Below are 18,358 nucleotides of genomic sequence, written 5' to 3' on the forward strand. Positions count from 1 at the left end.
CGATCCACATCCACACTGGCGTGTAGCATTTCTGAGCAGCCCTCCTTCCTCACTACCACTGAAAACGCACATCACGTGACCACAAACACACATTCACACACAGACAAAGACGCTCAAACATTGTCATGCGCTCGAGACAGCGGGTCAAGGCAGTCAGCGGGTCAGTAGACTGCATCCATCTTTTACTTTCACACAAGTACTTAGTCATTTTAGCGAACACCTCAGATACTGTTGGCTGGTTCCTGTTGGTTGTGCACCTTTTTTACCGACGCCATTATAACGACACAGATCACTGCCTATTCACGAGTCCCGCAGAAAAAAGTGATTGACAGGTGGTAATTATGTGTGTAACTTATCTTTATTCATTTACTGTATGATTTGTTTATGGGTAAAACAAAGACCATGCAAGTCAGGTAGTTTAAACGGGAGGCTACAAATAATTAATTCGTTATTAATTAATTAATTATTCATAATCGAAAATCTAATCGAATCGTGACTTTAGAATCGAAAATGTAATCGAATCAAGGATTTGGAGGATCGTGACACCCTTAGTTAATTCTATAGATCGCTGAAATTCACACACAGCAGCTCACGGACTACAAATCCGCCACTTTTGGACTACAATTCCATACATGCACTCCGCCCACACACACATGTTGCTCATCCTGACTGATTGCACAGACACCACCAGAGGATTGTCAAGGACCGATTACACACACTATTTAAGCTGCACGCACAGACACCTCAGGACTGAGCCTTGCTATATTGTAATGTTTTCATGTCTGAGTATTTTCCTGTCTAGTCTTCCGTGTTCCGAGCCTCGCCTTTGTTCTTCCATGTATTGATCCTTAGCCACATAGCCTGACCCTATGCCTGCTTGACTACGATTTTGGATAACCATTATTGTACTGTTTTGCAACCTGCTATGATCTCTGCCTACATGACAATCCTGCTAAATAAATGCTGCATTTGGATCTGCTATTACTGTGTTCATCATCATCAATCCACAAACATCCCACATATTAATGCGATACAGTCACATTTGAAAAGGTCAAGGTTATTAGTTACCATAACTTTATTAGTTGCCAATAACTTTAACTATTTAACTAACTACTAGTAACTAATAGCTTTTAACAGTTTTATAAGTGAATATATATATATATATATATATATATATATATATATATATATATATATATATATATATATATATATAAACATAGTTAACCTGTTATTAAAGGGTTAGTTCACCCAAAAATGAAAATTTTGTCAATAATAACTCACCCTTGTATGTCCAAACCTCTGAGACTCTGTTAGTTTTCGTCAGTAGTGTACAGTAATACATTACAAAAACTCAAATTACGTGGCATGGTGGCTCAGTGGTCAGCACTGTTGCCTCACAGCAAGAAGGTCGCTGGTTCGAGTTTGCATGTTCTCCTTATGTTGGCATGGGTTTCCTCCGGGTGCTCCAGTTTCCATCACAGTTCAAAGACATGCTGTAGCTTAATTAGATAAACTAAATTGGCCGTAGTGTATGAGTGTGTGTGTGTGTGTGTGTGAATACAAGTGTGTATAGGTGTTTTCCAGTGCTGGGTTGCAGCTGGAAAGGCATCTGCTGCATTAAATATATGCCATAATAGTTGGCGGTTCATTTCACAGTGGCGACCCCTGATAAATAGGGTACTAAGCCAAAGGAAAATGAATGAATGAAAAACTTAAGTTACTGAAATCGAGTAGTTTTTTTCTTTTTCAGAAATTGTACTTAAATGTGTTTTTTACTTTTACTTGAGTACATTTTTAGTGCTTCAATCTATATTGTCCCTCTCTATATTTCTTCTTGAGAAACTTCATCTTTAATAGAGTTGCTTTGATTGGTTTTCCACCGTGCTAAAATTCACTTTTACATAAATTACATATGCAGTTGAAGTCAAAATGATTAGCTCTCCTTTTAATTTATTTATTTTTTTATTTTTTTATTTCCCAAATGATGTTTAACAGAGCAAGGAATTTTTCACAGTATTTTCTATAATATTTTTTCTTCTGTAGAAAGTCTTATTTGTTTTATTTGGTTAGAATAAAAGCAGTTAAAAAAAATTTAACACCATTTTAATAAATATTGTTAAGCAATTTTACTTTCGATTGTCTACAGAACAAACCATCGTTATTCACCTTATTCTTCGCAGACGAGCGGGCGCAGCCATTTGAATCTTTTTGGCTCAAGACTTCCGGTCTCATTCACTTCCATTCATTTTTAGAAATTAAAAACTGCTCGTTTCGCAGTTTGGTGTTGCAAACTGATATTTCCTTATTATATTATTCTACTTGGTCTGTATAGTCATGCAAACATTTGTTTGTAGAGCAAGTAGTTTGACCGTTTTCTGCCGTTTATTATTCCTAGTCATTTCTCCCATAGGCGATTGAATCGGAAGTTCTAAAACAATCGCGAAAACAGGCGCACTTCCGCATTTTAGAATAAGGTTAATACAGCGACTTGCTTAATTACTCTAACTTGCCTAAATAACCTAGTCAAGCCTTTAATTGTCACTTTAAGCTGTATAGAAGCGTCTTGAAAAATATCTAGTAAAATATTATTTACTGTCATCATGGCAAAGATAAAGTAAATCAGTTATTAGAGATGAGTTATTAAAACTATTATGTTTCAAAATGTGTTAAAAACAGAAATTGGGTGGGGGGGGGGGGGCGAAATTATACAGGGGGCTAATAATTCTGACTTCAAATGTTTATTGTTGTATATTTAAACATAGTCACAACTGAGTATATTTGACAAATTTTTGCAGGCTATAAAATGAACAAGCGTGTTGGTGCTATCGAGGAGTTCGAGTTTCTTCCGATGAGCTCTGGAAAGCATCTTCATCTCACTATAGCCGTGACAGGCTGGCTCTGCAGCGGCAAATACAGTAAGTGCAATTAACATTAAATCTGTAGAAAGGAAAACAGCAGAGCTTTTATTATGCCACAGTCCAAAACTTATTCACCCTAGGTGTGCATGACGTTCTATGACAATCTTAGTGTTAGATGGACAAGAATTATTGAGATTGACTAAAACTAAAAACTAACAAAATTCAGACAATAAAAGCATTCAAAACAAACAGATACGCAAGAATTTAATTTAAGCATGATGAAAAAACTAGCCTAGAGGGCCATCCGCTGGTCAAAAACTAGCCTAGATTGCCGTCTGTTGGGGAAAAAAAGTTAGCCTAGAGTCAGATCTGCTGTTAAAATTAGCCTAGAGCGCTGGTTCCTGTAAAAACTAGCCTAGAAGGCTATCTGCTATTTGAAAACTAGCCTGCCCTAGAGGGCCGTCTTCTGGTAAAAACTAGCCTAGAGAGCCTTATGCTGGTAAAACCAGCCTAGTGCACCGTCTGCTTTTAAAACTGGCATAGAGGGGCACCTCTAGTTATAAACTAGCCTAGATCACCATATGCTGGGTAAAAACTAGCCTAGATCACCATCTGCTGGAAAAAAAAACTGTTAAAACTGGCATAAAGCACCACCTCAGGTTAAAAACTATCCTAGAGCACCATCTGCTGTCAAAACTGGCAAAGAGCGCTACCTCCAGTTAAAAACCAGCCTAGAGCGCCATCTGCTGTTAAAACTACCATAGAGCGCCACCTCCGGTTAAAAACTAGCCTAGAGCACCATCTGCTGTTAAAACTACCATAGAGCGCCACCTCCGGTTAAAAACTAGCCTAGAGCGCCATCTGCTGTTAAAACTGGCATAGAGCGCCACCGTAGGTTAAAAACTAGCCTAGAGTGCCATCTGCTGTCAAAACTGGCATAGAGTGCCACCTCTGGTTAAAAACTAGCCTAGAGCACCATCTGCTGTCAAAACTAGCCAAGAGTGTCATCTGCTGTTAAAACTGGCATAGAGCGCCACCTCTGGTTAAAAACTAGCCTAGAGCACCATCTGCTGTCAAAACTAGCCAAGAGTGTCATCTGCTGTTAAAACTGGCATTGAGTTCCACCTCTGGTTAAATACTAGCCTAGAGCACCATCTGCTGTTAAAACGAGCCTATATCGCCTTCTGCAGCCTCGAGCGCCTATATATAATGTTAGAGCGTACTCACACTATGCTATCCGAACCGTGCCCATGCCCGTTTCCTGGATTGTTTGAGAAGTGTGAGTGCTCTGAATCGGGCTCAGGCACGGTTCACTTCGGCATGGCTGATCTGTTTGGCGAAATATCTGACTGCACTGCATATCAACCGACTAAACCAATACAACTAAAGAAATATCTTCTATGCTGAGTGAAAGCGCTTACTGAACAGCGCATCATCAATGATGTAAGCGTACCCAGGCCTGAATGTAATGTGAGTGCAGGCTGTCTGGGTAGACGAAGAATACCATACATAGTGTGAATATACCCTTATATAATGACAAATTTTCTTATGACAGGTTCGTTTCAGGCTCCCTGGTCCAGTCTAGGAGCCTGTGGTGAGCAGTACTGTCTGAAATGGGAATCGCGGTATTTAAAGGACCTAGGCTCTATTCTGGACTCATTATGGGATGGGCTTGTAAGCGTCGTAGCGCAAGAGGCCCTAAAATACACTGTGCTTTCAGGTAGGTTGGATTTTACTGTTATAAAACACAAATAAGAATGTCACTTTTTCTCTGGCTTCATTATCTAAATTTGCATTCTTTTTTTGAAGTGCTATAGTTGAGTTTCATGCATGAGTGTGTTAAAATAAAAGACGAGACGGTGCTAAAATTTGTAGTGTTTTGCTGAGTGGTTATTGTGCTTTTGACCAGCGGCAACATTCTCTCCCACACAGTTTTAGATTGCTGTGGATAAAAGATAAAAATATTTTTATCCAGCAAGAATGCCTCAAATTGCCTTACAGAAAGGATGTTTTATACTGTTATTAAAGAGTTTTGTTTTGTTTTTTTCCTAAATGCTGTTCGTTTTAAACTTGTTATTCATATGTTACCCCATTCATGTTTTTTTGACAAATTTGTGCTCTCATACATGCTGGTCCACTGTACTTAAATGGTTCATGAAAGAATATTTGTATTTGTTCAGAGTAAGTGCTGAGGGTGTCTGTGGGTCTGTACTTATTTTGATTTTGATTGGACAATCATAACAGTCCAAGGTATTTTATTCCTCAACAACAACCGATTAAACAAAAATTTTAAATCAAATTAAACAAATAACTCATAAACTAACTCATCCAAGTACTACAAATCATCTGGAATGTTAGCGAATATTCATATATTCTCGCTTGATTGGATTCTGTGCTTAGTTTTTAACAGCAGATGCCGCTGTGTGCTTTACAAACAGCTGTTCTGTGTTTGCATCCACTTCCTTACAAATATTGCATTTTTTAAAATAATTATGATTAAAGTAGGGAAAGTTTTTTTAAAAGCAAGTGTCTTAGTGAGTTGTGTTTACATTAATCCCATGACAAAATACATGATTTAGGATTGAATGCACAATCATTAGCATATGAGTAAACTTGCCTAGAGTGGCATCTGCTGTTAAAACTAGCCTAGAGCAACACCTGCTGTGAAAACTAGCCTAGAGCACCATCTGCTGTGAAAACTAGCCTAGAGCACCATCTGCTGTTAAAAGTAGCCTAGAGCAACACCTGCTGTGAAAACTAGCCTAGAGCACCATCTGCTGTGAAAACTAGCCTAGAGCACCATCTGTTGTTAAAACTAGCTTAGAGCGCCATCTGTTGTTAAAACTAGCCTAGAGCGCCATCTGTTGTTAAAACTAGCCTAGAGCGCCATCTGCTGTTAAAACTAGCATAGAGCACCAACTGTTGTTAAAACTAGCCTAGAGCGCCATCTGCTGTTAAAACTAGCATAAAGCACCATCTGTTGTTAAAACTAGTCTAAAGCAACACCTGCTGTTAAAACTAGCCTAGAGCGACATCTTTTGTTAAAACTAGCCTAGAGCACCATCTGCTGTGAAAACTATCCTAGAGCACCATCTGCTGTTAAAACTAGCCTAGAAAGCCATCTGCTGTTAAAACTAGCCTAGAGCGCCATCTGCTGTTAAAACTAGCCCAGAGTGACATCTGCTGTTAAAACTAGCCTAAAGTGACATCTGTTGTTAAAACTAGCCTAGAGCGCCATCTGCTGTTAAAACTAGCCTAGAGTGCCTTCTTATGGTAAAAACTAACCCAGAGTACTATCTGCAGTTAAAACTAATGTAGAGCACCATCTGCTGTTAAAACTAGCCTAGAGAGCCATCTGTTGTTAAAACTTACCTAGAGCACCATCTGCTGTGAAAACTATCCTAGAGTACCGTCTGCTGTTAAAACTAGCCTAGAGTGCCATCTGCTGTTAAAACTAGCCTAGAGTGCCATCTGCTGTTAAAACTAGCCTAAAGTGACATCTGTTGTTAAAAATAGCCTAGAGCGCCATCTGCTGTTAAAACTAGCCTAGAGTGCCTTCTTATGGTAAAAACTAACCCAGAGTACTATCTGCAGTTAAAACTAATGTAGAGCACCATCTGCTGTTAAAACTAGTCTAGAGAGCCATCTGTTGTTAAAACTTACCTAGAGCACCATCTGCTGTGAAAACTATCCTAGAGTACCGTCTGCTGTTAAAACTAGCCTAGAGTGCCATCTGCTGTTAAAACTAGCCTAGAGTGCCATCTGCTGTTAAAACTAGCCTAGAGCGCCATCTGCTGTTAAAAATTGCCTAGAGCGCCACCTCCTGTTAAAAACGAAGCTCAAAATTGATTCAAGAGAGAATAGCGATGCATTTTAAAAAATCTTCGAAATTATGCCAAATTTAGTTTTTTTAATAATTATTTTTTAAACATATTAACCTTAATTGGATAGGACAGTATCGTGTATTAACAGGAAAGCATGGCGAGCAGAGAGAGGGGAAGGATTGGCATAGAACCACGAGACGGGAATCGAACTCGGGTCGCCGTGAGCACCAAAGTGCATGTGTCGACGCACTAACCCAGGGGTGTTACCTGAACCAGCTAATCAAGCTCTTACTAGATAATAGAAACTTTCAGGCAGGTGCGTTGAAGCAAGTTGGAGCTAAACTCAGCAGGACAGACCGACTTTGGACACCCCTGCACTAAGCACCACATCACTGGTGCAGATGCCAAATTGATTTTTTTGAATGATTTTTGGCCACAACTCTAATCACAATACATATTTGCATATATTTATTAATTCTTTGATGTGTTGCATTCCAATCTGCATTTGATCTGAAGTTACAAACAATCAAATAACACAGTAGTACTGGCGAACAGTTTATAGTTCAGATACAAACACTGATGTTTATGGAAAACATTTAAATCACTGTTTAATGTAACTTGACGCTATTAAATGTTGTAGCAACTACATTATTTAACCAATAGTTGGCGACAAACAACCATCAAAAATATGTCAATGAATAGCTGGTCTGATCCGTGACTCAAAAACCACAATGTCATCCAAACCATGAGATTTGTCATCCGTTACACCACTAATACCCTGACTGCTGTTTCTCTGGTCCATCCTCAGGGATAGTGACCGCTCTGACATGGCCTGCATCTCTGTTAGCTGTGGCCAGTGTGATCGACAACCCTTGGGGAGTTTGCTTGAGCCGCTCAGCTGAGGTGGGCAAACACCTCGCACAGGTCCTCCGCAGCCGACAGCAGGTCAGAGACATATCAGTCAACTTTCAGCTCAACACGGCTTCAAATGACTAATTCAAAGATTGCTATGGGTAAAAGGCATCCTCAGAGAATAGTATCTGTGACATCTTGTCAGTAATAATACACAGTCTCTCACACTCATCCTTTAGAAATGTGCTTGATACAATGGATGTTTGCTCTGTAGATTCTGTTGTAATTTTTATAGAGTATATTGTGTGTGCCCAATGCAGTTTAACACCGGCATAATGCTCTATTCTTAACCATAAGTAAAAACAGTGACACACATTCAGTAATAATTCACACAAGACAAAAGCGAAACTATTTTGAAACTTGACTGCCGGGCTTGTGTAGGATAGCTGATGGTGGCCATGGCAATGACAAACGGCAGAGGATCACAAGCTCTCAAACACATTTAAATCTGTAAACAAAGCGGCACGCGACGCATTTTCAGCATGGCTTTTGACGTGATATGAGAATATAAAGAGTTAACCAGATACAGTACAAGCCGTGTGGAGTGATTACAAGTAACAAAACACAAATAAACACATATTTTGCAAACTAGAGAAAACCATTTTTATTGCACTTACTAACAGTTTTGAAATGGAGGAAGAAACTGGTCCATTAACTGTGCACTGATAAAGTTCCTGTCAAGCTCTGACCAAGCCCCATACATCAATAGTCTTTTCTGAACTTTCGTTTAACAAACAGCCGATGCAACCTGGTGCAGGGAAGATTATTTCATTAATCACCAGAATGTTCTCTTGTTAATCTTTAGACATGATCAGTCCCACACAACAGCACTACATACCTGCCAGCACCTCCTTATTTCAGACCCATCTCTGATTGGTCAGCTAACATAATGTGCTGTTCAAATGTGCAGAAAGCACAAGTCTGAAACCTGTTTTGTTGCGTATCCCGGGAAAATCCTGGAATTCCCCCCCCCCCCCCCCCCCCATCGCAACGCAACTCCGACCACTTTCACCCCCCCATTTTTAGAATTCCTGATACAAATGTTGGTAGATATTCTGGACTACTGCTTGAAGGGAAGATCACATTCACGTTTTACCAGATCCGGTCATTCATATTTGGTATTGTTTAGTGTCGACATTGATACGAACAGGCAAGAGAGCCAGAAAAACAAGTTTATTCATTAAAAAATGTAAATTTTTAAAGAAGCTGCACTTACAGATTTAAACCAGGATGTTTTCATTCACATAGAACTGTGTAGAACTGTGAAGGTCATTTTCAAAAACCAATAATAGGGGCTCTTAAAATTTACATTATTCTTGTGTTAAATAAGTCGGATAAGATTTTTGGGGCACACTTTAATTTGATGGTCCGTTTGTTGAATTACGTTGTATTGCATCTACACGGCGACTAATTCTCATTAGATTATAAGTAAACTGTTAGGTTGGGGTTATGGTTAGTGTGAGTTGACATGTACTTGCAAAGTTTCTTATAGTCAGTTAAAAATCTGTTGAAAGAGCGGTATTAGCAGATATTTAACAGCACAGTCTACTAATTCTCAAATGGGCCGTTAAAATAAAGTGTTACAGATTTTTGTGTATTAAGATGATTGTCTTCAGAAACATTTGTTGTTGTGCTGGTTAAAAGTCTCTTCACATAATGGTTAAAGTAAATGATCCAAATGTATTTATATGTATTTTATGTTCTGGTTAAGGCATAAGACTAATCGTTGGGCCGATAAATGACTTAATTGATATGGGTAACTCAAACTGTCAGTCAACAAATTTAAATTTGTATTTCTGTGCCCCTTTTTCACGCTAATAATTACATCACTCGCATTCATGTGCAGCGTAAAGATCTACAGCTGACTGAAAGAGCAGGTGACAGCTGACAAACTTAGCATCACCATAATCTATTTTCTTAAAGACCACTGTGGCCTTGTACAACTTTGGATTTTAATCGTTTAATAGTAAATGTTGAACTATGATTAATAAATGCTTTACAAGATTATTCCTACTTGGGTAATGCTAGTAAAAGTACTTACTGGCCACTTTATTAGGTACACCTTACTAGTACCAGGTTGGTCCCTCTTTTGCCTTCAGAACTGCCTAAATCATTCATGGCATAGATTCAACAAGCTACTGGAAATATTCCTCAGAGATTTTGCTCCATATTGACATGATAGCATCAAGCAGTTGCTGCAGATTTGTCGGCTGAACATCTATGATGTGAATCTCCCAATCCACCACATCCCAAAGGTGCTCAATTGGATTGAGAGCTGGTGACTGTGGAGGCCATTGAGTACAGTGAACTCATTGTCATGTTTAAGAAACCAGTCTGACATGAGTCGCGCTTTATGACATGGCGCGCTATCCTGCTGGAAGTAGCCATCAGAAGATGGGTACACTGTGGTCATAAAGGGATGGACATGGTCAGCAAAAATACTAACTGGTATTAAAGAGGCCCAAAATGTGCCTAGAAAATATCTCCCACACCATTACACCACCACCAGCAGCCTGAATCGTAGATACAAGGCAGGATGGATCCATGCTTTCATGTTGTTGATGCCAAATTCTGACCCTACCATCCGCATGTTGCAGCAGAGATTGAGACTCATCAGACCAGGCAACGTTTTTCCAGTGTTCTATTGTCCAATTTTGGTGAGTCTGTGCTAATTGTAGCCTCATTTTCCTGTTCTTAGCTGACAGGAGTGGCACCTGGTGTAGTCTTCTGCTGCTGTAGCCCATCTATCTCAAGGTTGGACAAGTTGTGTATTCAGAGATGCTTTTATGCACACCTCGGTCATAACGAGTGGTTATTTGAGTTATTGTTTATTGATCTGGTCATTCTCCTCTAACCTCTGGTATCAACAAGGCATATGTGCCCACAGAACTGCTGCTTACTGCATATTCTCATTTTCTGACCATTCTCTGTAAACCCTAGAGATGGTTGTGTGTAAAAATCCCAGTAGATCAGCAGAAATACTCAGACCAGCCCATCTGGCACCAACAACCATGCCACATTCAGAGTCACTTAAATCACCTTTCTTCCCCATTCTGATGCTCAGTTTGAACTGCAGCAGATCATCTTGACCATGTCTACATGCCTAAATGCAGTGAGTTGATGCCATGTGATTGGCTGATTAGAAACTTGCGTTAACAAGTTGTACCTAATAAAGTGGCAGGTTAGTGTACATTAACATTAGTTTAAAGTGTTAACTTAATTTCAGATATATTTGTTTAATTATCCACTCTCTTCTCCATGCAGGGAAAGCGTCCCGTCAATCTAATCGGCTTTAGTCTGGGAGCTCGAGTCATCTACTTCTGCCTTGAGGAGCTGGCTAATGATCAAGGTACGATTTTCTTTTCATTTTAATGAGTTGTAGATAACGTGGGAACATCCTTTTGTCTTTCAGACCTTGCTTCTCAGAAAAGTGTCTGTAAGACAGAGCTGAACATGGCCAAATTTCCTGCCTGCCGGACTGGAGTCGTGATCTCTTTGTCAGCTAATGAAAGAGTGAATCTGAGAGGTGTGAGGCTGTAAATGAGAATCTGAAAGACTCTTATTATCGTCAGGTAGTGAAGGTGTGGTGGAGGACGTGGTGCTGCTGGGAGCTCCTGTGGACGGGTCTGAGAAAGCCTGGCAGAGACTATCCAGAGTAGTTGCTGGGAAGATTGTTAATGGCTATTGCAGGTAAGATGGTATTTTCCAGTAATATGAACTTAAGTTTTTCCTTGTTGTATTATTTTATTTACTTATTTCTTAAAAAGTAACATAATGCATCAAACATTAACAAATAAGACATCTTGTGGAGTTTTTTTCTTTCTTTTTAATTCACAGTGCTACATGAACATGTTTGTTATTATCTGTTTATTTTGATTTTATTTAGAGGGGATTGGCTACTTGGATATCTGTACAGAAGTTCATCTGTTCAGCTGTGTGTTGCCGGACTTCAGCCAATCAGTTCGAAAGACCGCAAAATAGTCAATGTGGATCTGTCATCAGTGGTAAGCAAACCCAAATGTGCATTTGATATTAAAGAAGCACTAATTTACTCACCCCCCAGCTATACAAGATGGGTTGCTTGTTTTCTTTAGTAGAACATTGAAGGCTTTTACCTGAGACATTGATTTTTGATGCATAAAATACAATTCTATGTCTCCTGGCACTTTAAGAGTAAAAAACAACAAAAAAACAAAGCAGTATAGTGTGGGCGGAGATCTTTTCAGAAACGCTAGGTGAAACGCCAGTGTGGACATGGATCATTTTCGTTCTAACACACAGTTGTAAAACTAAAATGTATCATGCTGAGTTCAGACTGCATGATTTTTGGCCAGATTTAGACTTGCCGACAGGTTTTGAGAAATCGTTGAAAAATGCCTGAAATCACAGGCAAATCGGTGCTCGTGCACGTGAGTGACAATCACACACTTTGAGCTATCAAAGACGCGAACTGAAAGAATCGCCGATGAGTCGCCGATGCCTGTGAGATATTTGGCATGCTAAATATCTGGAGCTGTCGGCGATTCAAATCATGTCGTGTGAAATGAGTTTTGACTGAAAATGACATCGGCGATCGCCTACAGCCAATGAGAGAGCGGCATTCACTTGTGTGTGTGTGTGTACCTGCAGGCCAGCGGGAGGTTGAGGCAGAAGTTAAAAGCGCTCTTTTTCGGTTTATTTGAACCCAAGAAATGGTGGAAAAACCAACTTAGTGGAGGAGCACCCGTGTCTGTTTGACGTTTCATACAGAAAGTTAAACAAGAAAGTTAAGGAGAAATTGCTAATTCCCTTCAAACCCAGGTGAGCAAATATGCACATTATCTACCCCATTAAAGGCTTCTTTCTCGTTATGTAGTTAATAACAAAAGTTACGATGTGTTTTTGGCTGTGAGACGTGATTTGGACGAAGTTGTCGGCGATTCTTCCTATCTTAAAGTCATGCAATGTGAAAGCCCCTGTCGCCGATCCATCTTGCAGTGTAAACAAAGCAGCAACAAACTTCTAGCCCAGATAGTCATGCGGTGTGAAAACATCTGTGACACGACTACTTTGAAAATCATGCAGTCTGAGCTCGGCATTAGTCAGACCCCCTAGTTTTTCACAATTGTTTTGTGATTTTTTGGCGATAAACGTGACTGATTATGTGGCGGTGATTTGTGGACAATTTTGGGATATAAATTTATGTATTTCTTTTTTTTACTATATTAGGTAGCTTACGATGTTAGGTGTGCAATCTGACACAATGATAATGACACAAATCATAAAAATAAAGCTTCTTTATTTTGGTCTCTTGTCAAGACAAGATCTAAAACTGTAGGGATTAAGCCAAAGGAAGGTTGTATAACTCTTTTTTCTTTTTTTTCTTCTTTATCCATGATTTTACTTTCTCTCAGATTTCAATACCTGGAGCATCTGACATCATGTAGCTCACACAGCACATGCGTTAGGTCTTCCCCTACCATAATACACTTAAAACACGGATTGCCGTAAAACGTGTCGCACTGAAGCGTTTTCTCTCGTTAACTGCAGGGAAAGAGTTAAACGAAAACATTTATCAATACTATATACACCATAATACCAGCCATACATGTAAAGCAGAAATAATACCCTTCAATTCAGCCACGTCCAGCGGCCGTCATCCTTAAACCAATCTCCATCTGTTTGTTTTTACTGCTCCATTTGTTAGATGTTTGGTCCAACTTTCTTTTGCAGTCTGAAGCGTGTCAAATACACATAATGCCATATTCACGCCACAGGATGTCTATATCCCATCTTTGCATTGACTTCACATGTAAATCACTCGCACTTCATCCGCGTCTGCTTACTGCACAGGCTGAAATTTCCCCCTGCCCCATTCCATAAAATGTAATGGTTGTGAGGGCGCAGGTGAGACGTTACACGTGACACTCAAATACATCACGTGTGCTGCGTATGCAATATTTATAAGTCACGTAAAACCATTAATTGCAAACTGAAATAAATATAATGTGTCTAAAAGGTTTGCAATTGGATGTTTTATGAGATTATTAAATTTTTTTGCGATTATTTTGCGTTTAAATAAAGAATTTCGCAGGATCGCAAACACTTTCAACAATTTTGCGTTTAATCCAGCGATCACGGGATCGCAAAAAACTAGAGAGTCTGATTAATGTTAATGGAGCCTAAATTTCTGATATACCTAGAGTGTGTACGTGAAGTTTTAGCTCAAAATACCACACAAATAATGTTTTATAACTCTTTGAAACTGACCCTTTTAGGCTTTTATGCAAATTGTGCCATTTTGCTGACTGTCACTTTAAATTCAAATGAGATTGTAGTCCCAGACCACTTTTGAAAAGAGGGCGGAGCTATAAATGTGTCACCATAGCAGCATATTAAAAACTCTAATGGTGGATGGCTGCTTCTCACTTAGGGCTGTCTATACTACTGAGGGAGAGATCGCTCTAGTGGGCGTGGCTTTCCCTCTCTGATGAAGCACCCTGTTTACACTGCCAGTTAAATGTGACCCAATAACTGACCCAACCCAATTCAATTTGTCAGCTGACCAATCAGAGCTGACCAATGATTTTTGACCCAAAATGATTTTTGACCAGAGTCTCTTGATTTGATTTTGATTTTTTACATACACCCTGCACAGTGAAGGGGCATGGCCAGATACACTGTTATAGCAGAGATGCTTTCTGGTGACATGAATCACAGCACATTATGTTAGCTGACCAATCAGAGCCTCTTTAGGGCGAGCTTTCGGACAAACTAGGAAATATAACAGTCGTTTTCATGTAAGCTGAGGAGCAGTATATAATTAAACTAAGATATGAAAAAATAACGTGATTTTCTACAAATGAAGCATGAGCACACATTGCTTTGTACCCCCCCAAGCTCTAAAAATACACCCTGGACCACCCCTTTAAATTTTTATTGCCTCTATATGTTTATTTTTTGCCTTTCAACGTAATAATAGCCATTGACTTTTTATAAATCACCTAAGGCCATAGTTTTATCCCTTCAAGTCCCTGAAACTCTCAGTAAATGTTCTCTGTGTGTGTGAGATGCATTTAGATTCAAATTCAATTCAAGAGGAATGATTCAATGTAATGTCATGACATTATATTATCACAGATTTGATGTTTAATTTCCGTCCTGTTGGTTAAGACTATAAGTTATCTGAAGTTACTTTTTATGGCTAAAAATGATTTTCCAGAACGCCCCCGTGCTCGGAATGGAAAGGGCATTGTTAAATTGTCAGTCACAAAAGACGACAATTACTGTAATTACCGTCGCAGGAAGTTGCTATTTGATATTCGAGTGGAGTACTTAAATCTAGCTCCGTTACCTTGACAAAATGAGGGGGCATTGCAATGCACAAATATAGAAAATATCAAGACGCTTCGATACAAAAGGATCCATTCATAATAACAATCCCTTCAGAGATACACAGAGCAAAAATAGTCTCATCATCTACCCTGACATGTTGTAAACAAAACACTCAACACTCTGAGATATTTCTTACCTCACACACATACAAATACAGGTTACATCACAGTGCCATTAATGCAGGACAGAAATAACACACGGCTGAAGTCTGAAATATTAGCCTTCCCCATTTTCTGAAGATTTTCCTCAACAGATTTCTAAACATAATAATTTTAATAACTCATTTCTAATCATGTATTTCTTTTATCTTTGTCATGATGACAGTACGTAATATTTGAAGATATTAGTGTTCAGCTTAAAGTGACTTTTATGGCTCGTTTCCAGTGAGTGGTACAGAACGGTACGGTACGGATTATTATGGGTCACCTTTATCAGGCTTGTGTATCCACTGCTGAAAGGGTACCTATTGTACCTTTTTGATGGGCGTGATGTACGACAGAAAGTTTCAGTTGACGTCATTCTCGCCCGAGGAAATGTCAAAGTAAAGCTGTATTGGTCATTCACATATTATACGAGAAGAACTTCTCGCAAAATAAATGCTTTCTACACATTTTGTATAAATGTTCACTATATTTTCAATGAACATGATTTGATTATAAAAGCAGATCAATAATAGGGCGAAATAACCTTCTGTAACTTCTGTAACTTAAATAAATAAATGCAGCGTATATGAACACATACAGCCCTTTACAGTCTCTGATATGTTACCAATTAAAGAAAAACTACACAGCATACATTTACACCTTATTTGGGTTCAAAAACAACAAGCAGCACATAGCCCACAGTCAGAGCAAACCTCTCATCTGTATCTTTAATCTTCAACAGTACATGTAACCGCTGTTAAAAAGAAATTCTGCCGTCCAGAGTTCATAATAGTCCAAAAGGTGATGATAATAGTTAAACATGGCAGTTTGTTCATGTTTTATGTTGCTGAAAGGATCATTTGCTCTGTTTTTTCGAGCTTCTTCTTAGAATTTTCACATTTCACTCTCACGTTTATCCGTTTCTGAAAGGATCGGCTGTCAGAAGCACTTCAGTAATTACGCACGTTGTTCTTAGCTCAAGAAGTTTGATATTTCAAATATGGATGTCTGGTGAGCTCTCTGAAACCGCTCACACTATTAGACGGGCTCGTAAAACAACAACAGGACATGGCAGATTTTGTTCTTCTTGGCTTTGAGGCTGTTCATTAAGACGACAACAAGGTTTGTTTTATGCAATCTCACGGAAATTTGTAACCTTTTGTTTTAGTGGAATTGTATGAATTCGTACGATCTAATTTGTACAATTTAGTATGACTTGCTCATCACTCAATGATAGTTGGGGTTAGGGGTGGGGTTGGGTGCCACGCCAATTTAAAATGGTACATTTTACCAATGCGTATGAATTAGCCACTAAATTGACAAAACGTAAAATATTTGCGTTTCCAGGTTGAGATCAGGCTGGTTTGTTTGAGCTTGGATTGACTTTGGCTTGTTATTATATTATATTATGCATATAGTATCACGATGGCGGTTTGGCGGTTTCTTTATTTTCATTCTCCTGGCTTGTGTTTGTGCTAGTGACATTTCTCTGTAAACCAATGGCGTTCAGCTGTGCGTCTAGCTCCGCTTTTTGGTACCCTTTTGTGTACCCAAAAAGTGGTACGGTATGGTTTGCTTTTTTGCACATTTTGACAATGGAAACGGCCATAAAATTAAAATCGTACCGAACCATATGGTACCACTAAGTGGAAACTTAGGTCTTAACTAGGTTAATTAGAGTAATGAGGCAAGTTATTTTATAACAGTGGTTTGTTTTGTAGACAATTAAAAAAATATTGCTTCAGGAAGCTAATACTATTGACTGTAAAATGTTTTAAAACAATTAAAAACAGCTTTTATTCTAGCCAAAATAAAACAAACAAGACTTTCTTCAGAAGAAAAGTATTATAGGAATTACTGTGAAAATGTCCTTGCTCTGTTAAACATCAATTGAGAAATATTTGAAAAAGGGATCACCAGAGGGCTAATGATTTCGACTTCAGCTGAATATGCGAGTCTCGTCATCTTATGTTTTCCTGCAGTAAAATGATTTCCATGTTAATTATACAGCTTCGGAGATAAAACAGCGGAAGATATGGCAAGGTATTTAGTTTAAGAGCTCTGGTTATGTGACTGCAATGCGAGGCATGTGAAGAATTGCACCTTCATTTTGGCATGTGAAGAAATGTTAATGAGTTACTAAATTTGCATTCCCTGAAATAAATAGCAGCGGCTGTAAAGCAGCGCAGGAATAGTGTATGAGTTTTAGATTTAGAGACACTTGAATCTAAAACTCAGTCAGCAGATGTCACCAAATGTGTCAGGCAGATGTAGCTAAATCAGTCCAATAATCATCCGTCACAAATTATTATGCAAATATCGCAGTGGCTCATTGAAATGGTGATTATTAGTCAGTGGGAGGCGTAACTTGTGCATTTTGTAAATGTATTAAGGCAAGGATGGGCAAAAACACATTAAAATGTATAGTATTATAAAATAAAATATCAAATACATACATTTTAATTGTATTAAAATAAACTACAAAATACAGCAGCCACAACAAGTATCAAAATAAAATACTGTGTTGTATTTTAAAAATACTAAAAATAGGACTGGATGATTTGGCCTAAAATCTCAATCTCGATTAATTGATCAATTCTGATTACAAATAATGAACAATTATTTTATTTATTTCATTTTTTTGCCTTCATAGTTCACCTAACTCTAAGTTTTGTACAAAAAAAATATGCTCACATTTAATGTGCTCACAAAAGTATGCAACTGCAGACGTTAAATACAGAAGTATAAAGTAGCCTTAACAGAGTAGGGTCATATGACTTTACACAAGGTCGATTATAGGTTCTGAATTTCGATTTCATTGTACTTTTACAAGGGAGCATGACATTTCTGTCAGGCGGGCAGTCTAACAATATCGCTCCTGACTCCTGAGCGATCGAGTATGCATATGTATGTGTGTGAATGAGACAGCGAGATGCTGCGTTTAGCTTGTTTGTTGCTGTGTGTGTGTGTGTGTGTGTCAGTTTATACAGACAACCTATAGGGTGTCTGGACTCTGTAGCTGGGTGGTTTTCGGTTTTGTGGGAACGGGCGTGGCGGGTCGGGCAGCGGAACAACAAATGAACAAATTGAAAGTGGGAGCGGTCGGATTCGGGCTAAAACCAGGCGGGAGCAGGATTGGGATTTAAAATTTAGTCTCGTGCAGATCTCTAGCACACAGCAAACAGGATTTCCCATTGTTTACATCCTTGTTTAAGTCCTTGCCACAACATACTGTTAATGCTAA

General features: G+C 38.8%; 1 protein-coding gene across 2 annotated transcripts in view; it reads left to right on the plus strand.

Moving 5' to 3' along the window:
- tmco4 (transmembrane and coiled-coil domains 4) overlaps window positions 1-18,358 on the plus strand; it is a 33,811-nt gene that overhangs the window by 11,281 nt on the left and 4,172 nt on the right. Inside the window, exons 8-13 of one of the 2 annotated variants that reach the window (XR_015523961.1) lie at window positions 2,799-2,918; window positions 4,417-6,121; window positions 6,209-7,630; window positions 10,862-10,946; window positions 11,170-11,287; window positions 11,484-11,601. Coding sequence is in view for 1 of the 2 variants with exons in the window: in XM_087307757.1 (XP_087163883.1) it covers window positions 2,799-2,918; window positions 4,417-4,581; window positions 7,494-7,630; window positions 10,862-10,946; window positions 11,170-11,287; window positions 11,484-11,601 (743 nt within the window). In the remaining variant the exon portion in view is untranslated. The remainder of the gene's footprint in view (window positions 1-2,798; window positions 2,919-4,416; window positions 6,122-6,208; window positions 7,631-10,861; window positions 10,947-11,169; window positions 11,288-11,483; window positions 11,602-18,358) is intronic. The other variant, XM_087307757.1, reaches the window with a different exon arrangement.

This window comes from Danio rerio, chromosome 23 (genome assembly GCF_052040795.2).
Source record: "Danio rerio strain M-AB ecotype USA chromosome 23, GRCz13ab, whole genome shotgun sequence".
In the NCBI taxonomy this organism is placed as follows: domain Eukaryota; kingdom Metazoa; phylum Chordata; class Actinopteri; order Cypriniformes; family Danionidae; genus Danio; species Danio rerio.